The sequence below is a fragment of the Dasypus novemcinctus genome, chromosome 8, assembly GCF_030445035.2.
Source record: "Dasypus novemcinctus isolate mDasNov1 chromosome 8, mDasNov1.1.hap2, whole genome shotgun sequence".
In the NCBI taxonomy this organism is placed as follows: Eukaryota; Metazoa; Chordata; class Mammalia; order Cingulata; family Dasypodidae; genus Dasypus; species Dasypus novemcinctus.
The window spans coordinates 10,409,380-10,425,710 of NC_080680.1; the positions used below are offsets into that span (position 1 = coordinate 10,409,380).

Sequence of the window (16,331 nt, forward strand, 5' to 3'; positions counted from 1 at the left end):
CATGGCAGCCCGTGGCGTGTCCCTGGACGTGAGGGAGGACAGCCTCTGTCCAGGGCCGAGGCCTTTCCTGCAGGGATCCGGGACCCCGTGGGGGTGAGAAGTGCAGCGGGCACGGCGGGGCCTGCCTGCCCCACAGGCGGTTCCCGGCCAGGCGACTCTTCGGGGGGCTCCCTCAGCCTGTGGTGTCCGAGGGGCTGCGCAGCCTCCCTCCTCTGCTTCCTGGCTTTCCTCGCAGACCCCGTGCGAGCACTCGCGGTTTCGTTTTGGGTCTAAAAGCGGGGCTGGACCTGGAACCTGCGCTGATTCCCCCAGCTGCGCCTGCCGGAGGGTCAGGAAAATTCTGGCGAGGAGAGAAAAGATGTCCAGAACGGGGGGCGGATTAAGTTTGCCTGTGGTTATGTTCTGCTTTTCTGAAATAACAGCCCACACTCCCTGTGGGAAAATTAGACTCCTACAGAGAAGAAAAAAGTATAGGAAAACCCTGCCACCTTGATATAACCTTCCTTAGCTTAATTTTGGTGTATGTGAACATGGATGGATAGATATGTAGAGACTGGTGATGATGCATGCCTCTGTATATGCATGTAGAGACACATGGCACGTGGAAGTTGTACATGCATGTAGGTATGCATATGCACACACAGAAACAAGCCTATGAATATATTTTTAGGAAGTTCTGGGGATTGAACCTGGGACCTCATTACATGCAAAGCAGGTGCTCAACCACTGAGCTGCCCATAATTTTTAAAACAAAAATGGGATGATTTCTAGAACTCTGGGCCCTGATCCTAAGTCATGACTTACAATGTCACATTTAGACCTATGTCACTTTTAAAGCTGATAGTATTCCATTTTATGGATCACATGGACTTTAACATTTGGACATTCCAATTTTTCATTTTTTTAGCTGGAAATGGTAGCGATCCAACCCTTTCAACTGCCAGGATCGGAACGGGGCATGCAGAAGGACCCCGTCCCCGGAGGCAGCCAGAGGGCCTGGGCGCAGGGCAGCCCCATCCCCGGAGGCAGCCAGAGGGCCTGGGCGCAGGGCAGCCCCATCCCCGGAGGCAGCCAGAGGGCCTGGGCGCAGGGCAGCCCCATCCCCGGAGGCAGCCAGAGGGCCTGGGCGCAGGGCAGCCCCATCCCCGGAGGCAGCCAGAGGGCCTGGGCGCAGGGCAGCCCCATCCCCGGAGGCAGCCAGAGGGCCTGGGCGCAGGGCAGCCCCATCCCCGGAGGCAGCCAGAGGGCCTGGGCGCAGGGCAGTCGGGCCGCTGAGCCCTGCTCAGCTCCGGGTGCCTGGCCACGGGTGTGTTGGGCTGACTTGAGGTTGTGCCTTGTCTTGGGCTCCTGCAAGGCCAAGGTGAGCCTTGGGGGCTGGGGGGTGGGGAGTCGCTGACCCAGAGTTTGCTGTTTTCTGGGAAGAATCACGAGACCTTCCCCTCCCGGAGCATTGCAAGGTCTTGGCATGTCACGGGAGGTCACCTTGCCTGAGGCCTAGTCTGCTCCCTTTTCTGTTAAGTTGCAGTCGTTCCAAACAGCTCGCCAGCAGAGTCCCCATCACTTGGCTTCTGGAAGTGCCCTCTGTGCACAGGAGTGCAACCTTCAGAAGGACGTTCTCTGTCCGCTGCCCCCCAGAGCTCGAGCACCCACGCAGGCTCGCTCGTTGTGACAGTTCCGGTGGCAGGGGTGCTGCAGGGCATCTCCCCTTTGGTGGGCTCCACCAGCCACTCAAGTAATCCTGTTGTCATAGAAAATCAGGGGAAGCGGATGTGGCTCAATGGACAGAGCGTCTGTCTACCATATAGGAGGTACAGGGTTCAAACCCCGGGCCTCCTGACCTGTGTGATGAGCTGGCCCACGCGCAGTGCTGAAACATGAAAGGAGTGCCCTGTCACGCAGGGGTGTCTCCCGCGTGGGGGAGCCCCACATGCAAGGAGAGCGCCCCGTAAGGAGAGCCACCCAGTGCGAAAAAAGCACAGCCTGCCAGGAGTGGCGCTGCACACATGGAGAGCTGATGCAGCAAGATGATGCAACAAAAAGAGACACAGATTCCTGGTGCCCCTGAGAATGCATGTGGACACAGAGAGCAGGCAGTGGGGGTGGGGGGAGGAGAGAGAAATAAATACTAAAAAAAAAAAAATCACGTCGTAGTTGGCTTTTGCCCACTGAACAGCTGCATTCTGGACAAGCTGGAGGCACGTTTAATCCCACTGTCGCGTTCAGCCTACGGGGCGGGGGGCGGGGAGGCGCTGGCTGTTACAGCTTACCCTGCTGAGCCCTTCAGAGGAGACCGCCTCGTGTGTTCGTTGTCCGAACCTGGATGTTCAGTCGTCGTGGGGGTTGGGGATTGAATCCTGGCCCACAAAAGCCTCCTTCAGGTCCTGTTTCAGTTTACTGAAGGTTGCCGGGGCAGTATACCAGAAATGGATTGGTTTGTACAACAGATTTATTCATCGATAACTTTACAGCTCTGAGGCTGAGAAAAATGTCCAAATCAAGGTATCAGCGGTGCTTTGTCCCCGGAGGCGGGCTGCAGGAGACGCCTGTCACATCACCTCCCTTCTCCGGGGTCTCGTGGCTTTCTGCTTCCTGGCCGCCTCCCTCTGCTTCGGGGCTTTCTCGCTGTGCATCTGTGTTCTTAATTTCAGCTTCTGGCGTCCGGGCCTTTCTCAGCTCCTGGGGGCTTCTTCCCGGGTTTCTCTCTCTGAATTCGCACCACTTAGAAAGGGCTCTGGTGAGGACTGAGGTCCGCCCGGCGTCACGCCTTACTGAAGTAACCTCATCAAAAGGCGCCGCCTGCGGCAGGTTCACCCCCCCAGAACGGATCAGCTCCTAAGACGTGGTTTTTCCTGGGGTCCGTAAAAGCCCCAAACCACCAGAGGGTCCCGCCCCTGGCCCTGTGGGCGTGGCCTTTGCGAAGGGGGCCTCGGAGGGGCCCCCACTCCGTGCGGGAGGGCGCCTTCACCCCACTGGGCCCACGTCCTCATAAGAAAGGGAGCTTGGACACGGAAGAGGCACGGGAGCCGCAAGAGCCGGAAGTCAGCAGAACCGAGAGGAGGAAGGAGAGGACGTCGCCACGCGCCGGGACAGCCAGGGGGCCCGAGGGTCGCTGGTGGCCGGCTCAGAATGCCTGGGGAGGAGGCTTCACTGTGCCGACGCCTCAGTTCTGGACATCTCCTGGCCTCAGAACTGGGATCTGGCCGGTTCCTGTTAAGTCAACCCACTGGAAGATACTTGTTTTGGCAGCTGCAGAGCTAACGCGGCGGCCGTTTCCCCTGGAGCCAGAGGTCCATGCCAAACCCTCTGTAAGTCTTACAAAGCCTTGACTCAGTAGGAACTCAACCAGTGGTTGGTGCTGTTCACTCTGTCCTTCCAGAAGGAGCTAAGAAATTTCTAGACTCTGGTGGAGGTTACTAAATTACTAGAAGCCATTAAGCAATTTTGATAGGAATTGCTTTTCACATAATCGTGAGCTTCAGGGGCCAGGAGTCCAGTGGAGGAAGAAGTCTCTGGAACAGCTGGTGCAGCTGCCTGTGCAGAGCCTCAGGTCAGCAGAGGAGATCAAGCTGGGCTGATGTCCCTTGGTGGGACTTTGTTGGTTTTTTTTTGCTTTTTCTTTTTTTAAATTTATTTATTTCTCATTGTTTTCACTTGCTGTGTCTGTTTGCTGTGCACGTGTCTTCTTTTTAGAGGGCTACAGAAAGTGAACCCGGGACCTTCCATGAGGGAGAGGTCCCTAATTGCTTGAGCCACCTCCACTCCCTGCGTTGTTGGGTCTCTCATTCTCTTTTCCTCCTCTTATCTCTTGTGTCATCTTGTGTCAGCTCGCCGTGCCAGCTCGTCACATCAGCTTGCTCTCTTGCTCATCTTCTTTAGAAGGCTTCAGGACCGAACCTGGGACCTCCCGTGTGGTAGGTGGGAGCTCAACTGCTTGAGTCACATCCGTTTCCCACCTCAGTGGGGCTTTTAGGATGTAAAGGATGTAAATGTGAAAATGCAAACTTGCTAGGGAAGTCAGGGTTTCTGGCCCACCAGACGCCCTTTCGGCATCTCATGGTTCTATTTTTTTTGTTTTTACCTGTTCATACTTCTCTTTCCCGACCCTGAAATACCCTGAAGGCCTCCAGCCATGATTTCAGGTGCTGTGCGTGCCAGGAGCTCGGGCTGGCAGCGGTGCTGGCCTGTGACGGTCGGCGGTCGCCCTGGCCTCGGCACAGGAGCTGTGGGTGGTCGTTGGCCGCTGGCTTCTGGGCCGCAGAGGAACCGAGGCGCCTACATCCTATGGGCCGGCCCCATGTGGGCCGGCCCCATGCAGGCCGGCGGGCACGAGGCCCGCTCTGCGAGGCTCACGGGATGCCCCTGGTGCTGCCTGGGCTGGCTGCCCCCGGAGGAGGGCAGGCTGTGGCGGGAGCTTGCGGTAAGGGTGACGTTCTTGTCCCCGGGAAGCGCGTGCACCGTCGTCCTCACCCGTGCCTCCCCCCGGCACCCACTGCCCAGTGGTGCCCGCGCTGCCCACCTCGGTCCAGAGCTTCTGCCACTGCGCCGCACCCCCCAGGGCAGCCCCCGCTGGCGCCCGCTCAGGCCTCCTTGCGAGGAGGGGCAGGGTGGTACCTGCCGCGGCCCTCGCCCCCGTCAGGACGCGGCAGAGCGCTGGTCAGTGCGGCGGTGCCCCGCGCCCCGGCCACCTTCCCCCAGTTTCCTCACAGAACTTAGAGGCACGCGGGCTTTCAGTCCTCCAGGTCTTCTGCGAGGCTCGCTCCGCTTACACGTCCCGCCGCGTTCAAAGGCCTGGGCGCGGGGATTTGCTTCTCAAACGGACTCTGCTGGGCCGTGAGCCATGCTCTTCCAGAAGCTTCCGTGGAGAACCAGAACACGTTTCCCTGCACAGCGTCTCCATGCCCAGCCCTGGCACAGTTCCCCACAGAGGCACCCTGCTCTCCAGAGTGACAGTCCCGGGCTCCTGGGTGCGCGTGGCCTGGAGAGCCAGGAGGTGGGCCCGCGTTCACTTCCTGTGCCTGCTGTAACAGATGACGGCAGATTCCGGGGCCTAATAACAGACTCGTTCCCGCAGGCCTGGAGGTAGAAGCCTGAAGTCACTTGCCGGCAGGGGCAGGCTCCTCCCGGCGGCTCCAGGCACAAATTCAGCCTGGCGGCTGCTGGTGGCTGCCGACACTCCCTGGCCCGTGGCTGCTCCCGCCTGCCCCTGCTGCCTGCCGTCCAGCTTCCTCCAGGACGCGGTGACGGCGCCTGGCCCTCCCGGGCCGCCCAGGCTCATCTCCTGTCCCAGATCCTTCATCCCGGCTGCAAAACCCTTCTTGCCACATAAGGGAACAGCATCGGGATGTGGGTATATGTGTAACCTTGTATTTTGCATTCTCAAACGTTTCAGGACAGTTGCAGGAATAATACAAAACCCACAGAACTCCCCATACCCGCCACACCACCAAGCGCTCGCATCCACCTCCTTTGAACCTGCTGAACAGCCTCGTTCTAAGGACTTGGCTCTCTGAGGCTGCTCTTCTGCCGATGGCAGGTGCCTCGGGCCGGGCTGGGGACGGGAGAGCTGTGGAGAGCGGCTGGCGCAGTGGGGGCCCAGGCGTGCCCCCGCGGCCTGTGCTGTGCGGTCGCAGATTCCTTGCTCATGGGGAGGCCCATGTCAGCCTCCAGCCCGGAGCCAGGCAGGCTCTCACGCTGGCCTCTGCAGAAACCCAGACGGGAGGAATTGGAGAGCTGGCTCCTCACGGTTTGTCTGACCCGTGCTCGTACCGCTTTGGCCCCCTTTCATTTCCCGGAAGGAAAGGCAGAGCCTCGCCAGGAGCACTTGAGGCCTCACCTGAGACGCCCCTCTCCCCCGGCTCTTAGCTCCCCGCTCCTGGCGCTGGGCAGCTGGGCAGCCGGGTGCTTCCAGGCGTCTCTGTCTCCAGCCCTTTCCTGGGAGGGAGGGAGCACCACATGGCCCCTTTGGCTCCGTGGGAGGCTCGGGAGCGGGGCCCCTGGCTGCTGGCCCTTTGTTTCCTGCTTGCTTGTGATTCGGGGGTCCAGGGGTGGAAGCACAGAACGTCAGGGAAGCATCTGTGGGGTGTGCCGCCCCGGGACCTGCCCTCATCCCCGGGGTTCAGGGAAGCATCTGTGGGGTGTGCCGCCCCTGGACCTGCCCTCATCCCCGGGTTCTCCCAGCACTGGGCCAGGCCCCCTAAGGGGGGTCATCGCCTCCACTGAAGCCCCCCTCGCTCCCTCGCCGGCGCGTGCGGCCCAGGCCAGCGCCTGACCTCCCCACCGCGGGCCAGGGAGAGGCGAGCTCAGTGGCGTGAACGGCCCCCGCCGGGGCTGTGGCCAGGGGCTTTCGGAATTGCAGGTGACAAGGAGCCGGGGTGGCCCGTGAACGCCCGCCCTGCCAGCAGCCTCGGGCCCTGGAATCGTCATGGGCTCTGGCCCCTTCCCCGCGGAGGGGACGGTGACGTCTGCACGGGCACTGGGGGTTTAGTATCTCCAGGCGCTGCTTGGCCCGTGGACAGGATGAGGTGATGTAAGCCAGCAGCAGCAGAAAGAACGAGCAGCTCCAGGTGTCTGGGAGCGCGGCTGCCAGCCAGGCTGTGAGGGGTAGGCCAAGTTCTAAGTGGAGTTTCCGGGGAAACGGGATGCCAGCCCTGCCCTCCCCTGGGCCAGCCACACAGCACCTTGGAGAAACAACCGAGGAAGGACGTTGGCAGACGGGTAAGCCAGGAGGTGGAGGAGCCAGAGAGCAGGAAGAGAGCTGTGGAGATGACCGGGCGTGGTGACCAAGTACCATAAGCTGGACAGCCTAAAACAGCAGGGACTGATGCTCTGCCGTTCTGGAGCTGGAGGCTGGAACTTAGTGGGGAGGCTCCTCGCTGCTGCAGCTCCTCGCACCCGCTGGCTTGTGGGCGCATCCGCCCCGGTCTCTCCCTGCCTGGGTCTCCACTCCCCTTAGGGCACCTGGTCATTTTGGACTGAGGGTTCACCCTGCTCCGGGCCGACCTACTTTAATTCTGTCTGCACCGACTGTTTCCAGGAAGGTCACATTCCCACAGTTGGGCCTTAAGGCTCGACCGTGTTTTGTTGTGGGAACCCAGCTCGAGCCGATACGGGTTAGTGGGTCTCGCTCCGTGACGGCTCTCCCTCCCCAGCTCGGGAGCCCCGGCCTGTGGGGGCCGCTCAGGAACGCTGCACACAGGACAGAGGAAGGATGAGAAATGCCCTGGCAGGGCCTCAGGCACCCCCAGCTGTCCTTGTCCTCTGAAGGGCCGAGTACCAAGCCAGGGTAGGATGAGCCAGTTGGAGGGAGGTGGCAGGCGGAAGACGTGGGGGGCCGAGATTGCTTCTTCTGTGGAGGGGACGCGGGCCAGGAGGGGTTCCTTCAGGAGGCGGCTGGGGAACCAGGGCCGTTAAACTCTGGGTAGCAGGCCCTGGAGGGACAAGCCACCAGAGCCCCAGCCACCTGGGCACACAGGTCTCAGCGGCGTTGTGCGGAGCTTCTGGTCCAGAGATGGTGTTCCTTGGGGTGTCCCCAGGTGCTAATGGTGGAATCACCCCAGGCCACCACAGACATGAGTGTGAGATTGAACCAGCCCTGTGGCAGCAGATCCTGAGGTCACAGTGGGCCACATGCCCAGGGACTCCTTCCTGCAAGGAAGTGGCTTCCTGAGTAGAGCTGTGCAGGAAGGCGGGAGTTCTGCGCCAGCCACCAGATGGGGGCACTCTGGGTTGATCCCATCACACTTCCCCTCCGACTTGGGTATTCTCCCGTCTCCCCGGGATGGTTTGGCCTCCTTCAGGAGAGAGCAAGCCGTCATTGCTGGGGGGGAGAGGGATTCTGGTTTGTTGCAGAGTGGAATCGGTTCCATGTGCTTTTCCAGACCGTGCTCCTGGAGCTCTTGCCCCGAGCCTGGCATCGGCCCTTGGCCTGTGACAGTGGCAGCAGCGGGTCATTTTAGATGGTGCGGGGCCGGGACGGCCTCAAGCAGCACCTGCACCAAGTGGTTGTGCATGTGAGGCGGGTGCTCAGCTGGGAAGCTGGCATCTTCCCAAGGGCAACGAGTGGAGCTTGAGTGGAGGGATGTGCCTGCCATGGTTTGGGGTGCGCAGGGAAGAGGCAGGGCAGGGCCAAGCTACCTTTTTTGGGGCATCAACCCAGATCCTTCCCCAGCCAGGAGCCTCCACTGAGAGTCACAGGAGGAGGACGGCCCTGGGAAGCTGCTCACTCGGGGAAAGTCAATGGTTCCTGCTGCCCCCGCCCCCCAGGCCAAGCCCTTGGGGGATCACGGGTGCGGGTTTCTTCCTGGCCAGGCTGTGTGACAGTGAGTGTCAGGACTTGGAGCGCTTGGCCTAAGGCAGGAAGGTGTGTTTCCAGAGGCCGCAGCTGGGGGGAGAAGGAAAACTGCGAGGGCGCAGTGTCCTGGAATGTTCCTGTGCTGCGGTGGTGGCCGGTGGTGGCCGGCTCTAGTGACTGCTTTTAACTTTCACTTTCCCTCTCTCTTTAATCTCCTCTGCATTCAGAATGAGTTGGATAGTTTATAAAAGGAGTAAGTGGAACGTAAGTACGTCTTTAACATTTCTGGTGTTTTACTGTGATTAAATGCCTATTTCAGTGTGTAATGATGGTTAAAAATGTCCTCACAACAGAAGGTGCACGTGGTAAGTTTTTCATACTGTTTCGTGGAGCACGAGCTGAGGGTTTCTTGGGCATTTTGCTCCTGGAAGTCTCAGGGCACCGGGTTCAGGGTGAGTCGGCCCCAGCTCAGACCACCCAGGTTCTCTGTCCCAAGGGCCTGGGCAGGAGAACTTTCCAGAAGCTCCTGCGCGCCGTCTCAAGGGCTCCTGTCCTCTGGGTATGTCTCGGTGCAAGTCGCCCTGCCAGGCAGTGCTAGGAAAGACAAGACTGCCCTTCTCAGACTGCCTTCAACGTCAGTTCAAAGAAAACACTCCCGTGTGAGCGTAGTAGCTCGGGAATCCGTTTTTAAAACGAGATTCAACCTAAATACCTGTCAACCAGTGAATGACTAAATAAAATGTGTTGTGGTTCAACAGTTTAAAAGATCATATATAAAATCTGTGGCTAGAGTTCAAAACATTTGAGTGAGAAAAATTATAAAGCAATAGGATACAGAAAACCACCCCCCTGTACTAAAATGAACAGACCCATGCGGCTTCTCCACGCGGCCAGGCGTCCCCTTCAGGGCTGGGCGGCCAGCGGGCTGCTGCAGAGAACGTGTCTGGAACAGCTTTGGGGATTTCCATCAGAGTCTAGGGGGCTTATCTATTCTTTTAAAATAACATTTTATATAAATATATGCACAATACTTTGTTGTTGTGAATTTGGAAAATCCAGGAAAAGTATTAAAAAAAAATGCAATTGCTCAAAATGTGACCGTCTGGAGCTAGCTACCACGGGCCCCCCGGCCCTTTTCAGGCCTTCTCTCTGTGTACACGTGAGCACCTGATTCTCGTGACGGGCTATGATCAAATAATGAGGAAGTTTTCTTTGGACAGTTACTGACGTCAATCCCAACGGTTTAGAAGTATTTCTGTGCAGCCGCCACCTGGAGGGGGCACCCCCTCTTTGGGGGCACCCCACGGTGACCTGCTTTGGCCTGCTCTTGTCCAGGTCACCTGGGGAAGACAGGCTCAGGGCAGCACAGCAGGCGTGTCGGGGAGGCAAGGCCGCCGGGGAGCACCCTGACAGCGCAGGCTGCTGAGTACATGCGTGCCCGTGGGGAAGGAGAGGGCAGGACAAAGGGTGCCCGCAGAAGGGCCGCGTGCTCCCCGGCTGGGGGCAGGGGCTGCTCGCGGCCCCTGTGTTAGTGCCTCCATCACCCCATCTTTCAGGGGAGGCGCAGTGGCCGGGCTGGCCAGGGGCCTGTCTGGCCTTTGCAAGCTGTCCAGGCTCAGCTGAGGGTCTGCACACACCCCCTGGGCAGGAGAGACTCAATCGTCAGCTTGTTGAGACCCTCGCACAGTGTGGTCTCCTGGGCCCCAGGAAGGACTGTCCCACGCGGGGCAGGAGACCCGCAGGCTCTACTCAAGGGGCTGCCAAGCGGTTGGGGAAGGGGCCCGTGCTGGCGGGGACCCCTCTTGGGCCTTCCCTCCCCGAGTCTTACCTGGAGGCCTACGGTGTGGAGATCAAGGGGTAGGGTTGCCCTGAGCACTGGGTGCCCAGCCTGGTGAGAAGGGCAAGGGGACCCCAGCTCCTCTCAGCCTGAGTTCTGGGGGCGCGGGTCTTGAAAAGGGGCATCCGAGGCCCGAGTCCTGAGACCCACCGGTAGAGCTCGGGGCTGCCTGGTGTAGCCTGCTGCCGCCCGCACCCCAGCGCGGGAGCCCCCACCCAGGCCCGAGCCCCAGGCCCGCAGGGAAGACGGAGAGCCTAGGCGAAACCTTGCCTAAGTCTCTTAGGTCTAACCGGGAAAAAGGGGGGATCCCCTCATCTGGTAAGACGCGCTCACCCCGCCTGGGTAGGGGCGCGGGTGGTGCAGAGACGGGACTGGCCTCTGTGCCCCCAGGTCCCGCAGACGTTCGCTTTGTCTGGGAGAAGAACGGGCGCGCGCTGGAGGAGTGTGTCCCCACGCAGGCCCACGCGCTGCCCGGCGGCCGGGCCCACGTGCTCAGCTGGCTGCGCGACGCCGTTCCGGAAAGTTCTGAGTATCGCTGCTCAGTCCTCTCCTCGGCAGGGAACCAGACCTCCAAAGTGCGGGTCACGGTGAGCAGGCACGGTAAGTGGGGTCCGGGCCCCCCTACAGCCTTCTTAGGTAACTTTTCTCCCCCGTATTTCAGTCCTTATATTTCTAAAAAACATGCTGAGCTGGTGAGATTTCAGTTTTAGGATTACCTACCAGCTTTCCACAAAAAAGATGACCTCATCTCCCCAGTAGCAGAGTTTGGGTTAGATCGTTACCAAGTTCTGATGACAGCTGAGCCACACAGGTCTCTTCTAACTTCATTTTTTGGTTTTCCACCTAGTTAATAGTTGTGACAATGTTTACTTGCTTGGTCTTTTTCACTATTTCGGTACGAGACCCTGCAGTGGTCCGAATCTCCTGATAAATGCAGACCCACCAGGTGTCCCACCCTCGCCTCCCGGGGCCTCTGGCCTGCTCCAGCCTCGACAGTCCACTCTGCACCAGGGCCTGGGTGCCTTTCTGGGACTGCGGCCCCCCGAGACCTGAGACCTTCTCCTGTTGGGTCCTGTTTCCTATTCCTGCTTTCCTGACTTTCTCCTTCACACTTTTCTGGAGCATGTGCCCTAGCACACCTCAGAAAGGGTGTGTGAGGAGTTTTTTGAGACCCCATCCCATCTATCTTGTCAGTCCTTACACTTAAGTGACAGCTTGGCTGGGTATTTGAGACTGAAAATGTCTCCCCTCCAACAGTGAAGATACTGCACATGACTTTTTCTGTGGAAGCTTCTATTATTTGCTTTATTGACTACTGTGAAATTTCATGGTTGTTTTTTTTTTTCATGCCTTGGCCGGGACCCCTAAGTGCGGATCCGCTTGCCCTTCAACTCTGGGGTGTCTTCTTGAAGGTTTGATATCCTCCACTCCCTTTGTTCTTTCTGGAACTATTCTCCCAGATATGGGACTAGCTGGACTGCTCCTCTCGTTTCCCCTTTTCTTTCACCCTTTTAGTTTTACTCTACTTGCCGTTAGCTGTTCTCAGCTTCATTTCCCAAACTTTCTTTTGAGCATTTCATTTTTACCATTTTTATTTCTAAGAACTTTTTTCTCTGAGTTTTAAAAAATTGTTCGATAGGTGTAGCACTTTCTCTCCCCTGCTGAAGATGCTACTAGATTTTCTCCTTTTCTTCTCCTTCCAAGTTACTTTTCCCGCCTGTCCTTCACGTTAGAAGCTTCCCTCACGACAGATGATCGCTGGTAGTCAGCTCGTCTGCAAGAGAGAGGCTCGCCAAGCGTGGTGGGTGCTCCAGCCGCGGGGGGCGGGGAGGGGCTGACTGTCGCAGGCCCTGGCTGCGAGCCCTGACACCTAGGCCTTGCTACCCTAGGACGGTCTAGGGACTGTCGGCCCCGTCGCCTGGGGCCGCGTTAGAAATGCACTCACACAGGCTACCTCAGACCTGCCCATCAGAAACCCTGGGGTGGGACTCGCGCTGTAAGCAGCCCTGTGGGTGATTTGCACGAGCACCAGGGCTGGAAAAGAACCGGTCGGGCCTAGTTCTCCTCCGTGGGGCTGCCAGGCCCTGGGCATCTCGCTGAAACGCAGGCGCTCGCTCAGCAGGGCTGGCGGGGCCGAGGCCGCGAGTTCCGGGCTGCAGGCGCTGGCGGGAGCGTGCGGCCCCCGCTCGGCAGAGGGCCCCGGAGGGTTGCGGTTGGGCCGCCAGCCTCTGGGGCCCGGGGCGGAGGACGAGGCCCCGCTGGCGGTGGCGACGCCCAGCCCAACTGCTTCCAGCCCCGGCTCCCTGCCCGCGGCGCTGCCGCCCGCGCCCTCGCTCTGCCCTCCCCACAGCAACCTTCCCGGCCTTTCGGGGGCAGCGGGCCGTCCCTTTGCTGAGGACACAGACGGGATCGGGGTGGGGTGGGGGCTTACTCTTTCGCACTCCCACTTCTCTTCCACAGGTAGCTGCTGCTACAGCTCACTGGGAGTTCCGCGAGGTTGCTTCTCAGTTTCCCCCACTGCTAGCTTAGGATTCAGCTTTCTTGGGACTGCTACGTCAAGTTTCCATTCCCAAATTTTTGCTGTTTCCTTTCTTCTCTGTCCTTTTTTAAAGTTTCTACTTTTTGTTGTTAAAGGGCCCCCTTACTGCCATTTTAGTTGGGACTGAAGGGAGAGCGAAGTAAGCCAATACTCACTCTCGCCCAGAGCCTTGATTGCTAGAATTTCTGTAAAATGTCCTGCGTATTCTCCACAGGGTTGCTGTCAGGATGTACTGGAAACACCTTTTTACAAATTGTGAGCACTGCTGCCAGGAAATGGCTAGGTAACAATGAAAGCAACTACACACTAGGCACAACTCAAAGCCTGTTGATGTTTTATCTCACCATTTGTTAACTTATGAAGTAGCTGCTGTTATTACCTCCAGTTTATAGGTGAAGAAATGAAAGTCCAGAAAGGTTAAGCAACTTGCCCCAGGTCACACAGCTCACCAGCCAGAAAGGAGCAGGACCTGACTTTGAACACGGGCAATTTTGCACCAGTCTCTCTATTGAAACTACATTTAAGGCTTGGGGGACTGCTTAAAAAGATACAATCACAATCAAGACATTTCCATGTTATCGTGAGGTGATTTTGAAGGTGCTGGTGGTGTTGGGACTGGATGGGGTTTAGAACATAAAATGATTGTCTATCAGCGTGGAGTCCTCCCAACCCCGCCTATTCCGTGCTGTTGGAATTGCAGAGGCAGGAATAGAAAGGAGTTCTCGCAGGGCACCCTCAAGTTCAAGACCACCGAGTGTCCTCGCCGAGTGCACTTGCTTCCACCCTGCCCGCAGCAGCCTGGGCGCCCCGGGTTAGACTGACTCCACTTAGGGGTTCTGCTTCATGTCTGGAGGGCTCAGGCTCCTTTCTGGAGCCCGTGACTTCCCATGAGGCTGTAGTCCAAAGAAAGGGTGTACTTCCAATTTTGTATTTTCAAAGAACAAAGAACTATGGCAGCTTTGCAGCCTTCTAACAACTCCTGCAAGTTAACTTGTTTTCAAAATCCACGAGCAGACGGTCTGCTCAATGTGGAGAGCTGGAGGAGCCAGAGGAGCCAGGAGCGTGTTTGCCCCAGAGCCCTGGCAGGAGTCACGCTCCGCATTCTGAGCCTCAGCAGCTGGTTGTGTCGCAACAGGGCCCTCCCACCTGCAAGACCCTGGGGCCTGGGAAGAGATAAAAATGCAACGTGAGGGACAGATAACAGTATGGGTGGAGGGCCCTGGCACCTGACCCTGTAACCTCGAGGAGGGGCTGGTGACCAGAAGGGAATGGCCACTCACAGAGACCTGGGAGCGCTGCTGTGCCCCGGCTGCACCCTCACCACCAACGGGGACCCCACCTGTACCCCCCGATGCATTCATGTGCGGCTTCAGGAGACTTCTGGGCATCCAGAGACGGCAGAGTCCGTGGTCCGTGACCCTGAGCCCCCTTCTGTCTTCCAGAGGCGACCCACCAGGAGCAGTGGGCCAGAGAGCTCTCAGCCTGGAGGGCTGTGGCTGGCGAGCACGGGCGGGTGATGCAGCGCTGGAAGAGGGCATGGGTACGTGGGCCACCCACCCGGGACGGGGAGGGGGTCCTGGCGTCAGGGTCTTCCACCCCGCCCCCGTCCCCTAGCAGGCCTCCCTGGTTTCCTCAGCCCGTCCTCCTTTCGGCCCTGGGTAAATCCTGCCTCCCGTGCCCTCTGGGAGCAGGGGGAGTCACAATGGTGGCCAAGGACGAGCCCTTGCAATGGTGAGTGAGGCTGTGCCGGGGAGGCCCGCCCCACCCGCACGCCCCAGCATCCAGCACGCTGCTGGCATGGCCAGGCAGGGAGGCGGCCTCGGGTGGTCAAGCCGTCTGACAAGAGCAGGTAACTGGAAGGGTGCCCAGGGCTGGGCAGGAAGGGGGGTGTCCAGCTTGCTGCAACCTCACCCCGGGGCCTGTAGCACGGGCTGCGGCACCTCCACCGTTATGCTGTGCTGCAGGCGCACATGGTGGGCACGACGGGCAGCCACTGAGACGAGTGCGCTGCAGGACAGAGGGCTTCGCGGGGCGGCTGCCCAGGCCCCGGTGTGCGAGGCAGCCACAGAAGGCAGAGCCTGAGGCCGGGCCTGCTGCTGAGGTCCAAGTGTGAGTCCCCAGCAGCTCGGACCCTGGACTTGCGAGTGTTCTGTTTTCCTCTAAACGGCTGTCAAGAGCCTCCTCCGTTGCTGCCAGGGATGTCGGGGCACTTAGCTGAGCTGAGCCTCTGATGTTGCAGTTTGGAGAAGGGGGGTTTGGAGCTTAGCGCATGCGGGCTGCCCCCCCAGCCTGTCCTCTTACCTCCCGGGGAGTGTCTGGGATGAGGAGTCTGCCCAGTGGAGGGCTCCTCCCAGAGAACAGGCCAGCGGCCAGGGGGTGGGAGCTGCCCTGGCTCTCAGCGGGGGGCCCGGGGGGGGGCGGTTTGCGCCGCCTGCAGGCTCCTCCCTGCTGTCCACCTGGCAGCTGAGCCATCTCCCCAGGAGAAGCCCACCCGTCAGTCTTGCCAGGCGTTCTGAGACAACACTGCTCTTTCAGGAAAGCTGTAACAAGGACACCTTCTAGCCACCGGGGACCCATTCCGGCCCTGGGAGAGGAGACTGCCCCACCCCCACCCCGAGGAGTCGGTGCGGGAACTGCTGTGAGCGTTTCCCAGCCTGCTCTGCGCACACCAGCAGGTCAGCGGCGACCGCGCTCTCCCAGAAGCCCGCCGAGGAGCCGGAGACCCCCACGTGGACTCCCGGGCACAGGAACCTTCACGTTATCACTGGGTAGTCAGCTGCTTATGTGGGACAGAAGGGTCTGTCTGGCAGAAGCGGGTAAACAAGACAGGCTACCAAGAGAGAGCAACTCTCGTGATGCTTGAACAGCAATGTGCACGAAGCTCGCTGTCCCAGAAAGTATTCTTTTGCTTTAAGGATAGTTCCTACGTTAACTGTAGAATTTCATTTTCCAGAAATGGGCTGCCCCTACAAGTGCCAATGAAAACATTAGTGTAGTCAACTCTCGATGGCTGGTTTTACTGAAATAAATCAAGCCTCTTCCTTCTTCCCACCTTCCGATTTAGCCACTTAACTAAGGTACACACTACTGAGGTGAGACTCGAAAAGAAAGTATTTTGCCTTAACTTTGAAGTGATGATGAGGCTCAAACTGGGAAATGCAGTGTGGCTTTGAGAGTCCTTTGTGCTGACGGTCACCACGCTCAGAACAGTACGTTCTTTGTCAGGAAGGGCTGTGGCTTAGGCCCTTGAGTGCATCCCCTCTCAGCTCAGCTCAGCTCCTCAACGCCCAGCCTGTCTGAGGTAGAAGACCTGAGCAGGTTACTTACGCACATCTCCTGGTGCCGTGTAACACTGTCAAGTCAGAATCAGAGCCAGGGTAGAAGACACTGTCACCCACACAGTCCCGCCTCCTAAAGCTGTGCCTCTGGAGGCTGCGCTGTGTGTGAGTGCTGAGGCCAGGCCCAAAGCTGCTCAGCCTTTGACTTTGCAGACATGTCTGTTCTGGTTTGGGAGTGACAGTTTTCGGGTCTACTGTAAAACCAAAACTTGTGCTGAAAATAAAGCTGTGATTTTCTTGTGATTTCTGTCAAATAACCAAATGTGTCTCAGCCTTAGGATCCCACGGGCCCACTCCCAGACCCCGTTCTCTTAGTCGCAGTCTGTG

At 58.7% G+C, this 16,331-nt stretch overlaps 1 protein-coding gene across 2 annotated transcripts in view; it reads left to right on the forward strand.

Annotated features, from left to right (window-relative positions):
• Window positions 1–16,247, forward strand: part of SEMA4D (semaphorin 4D) — a 159,469-nt gene extending 143,222 nt beyond the window's left edge. Inside the window, exons 17-19 of one of the 2 annotated variants that reach the window (XM_071216582.1) lie at window positions 10,518–10,727; window positions 14,109–14,206; window positions 15,202–16,247. In XM_071216582.1, the coding sequence (XP_071072683.1) occupies window positions 10,518–10,727; window positions 14,109–14,206; window positions 15,202–15,228 (335 nt within the window). In that variant the 3' untranslated portion in view covers window positions 15,229–16,247. Of the gene's footprint in view, window positions 1–10,517; window positions 10,728–14,108; window positions 14,417–15,201 lie in introns of those variants that run through there. The other variant, XM_071216581.1, reaches the window with a different exon arrangement.
• The last annotated feature ends 84 nt before the right edge of the window (window positions 16,248–16,331 follow it).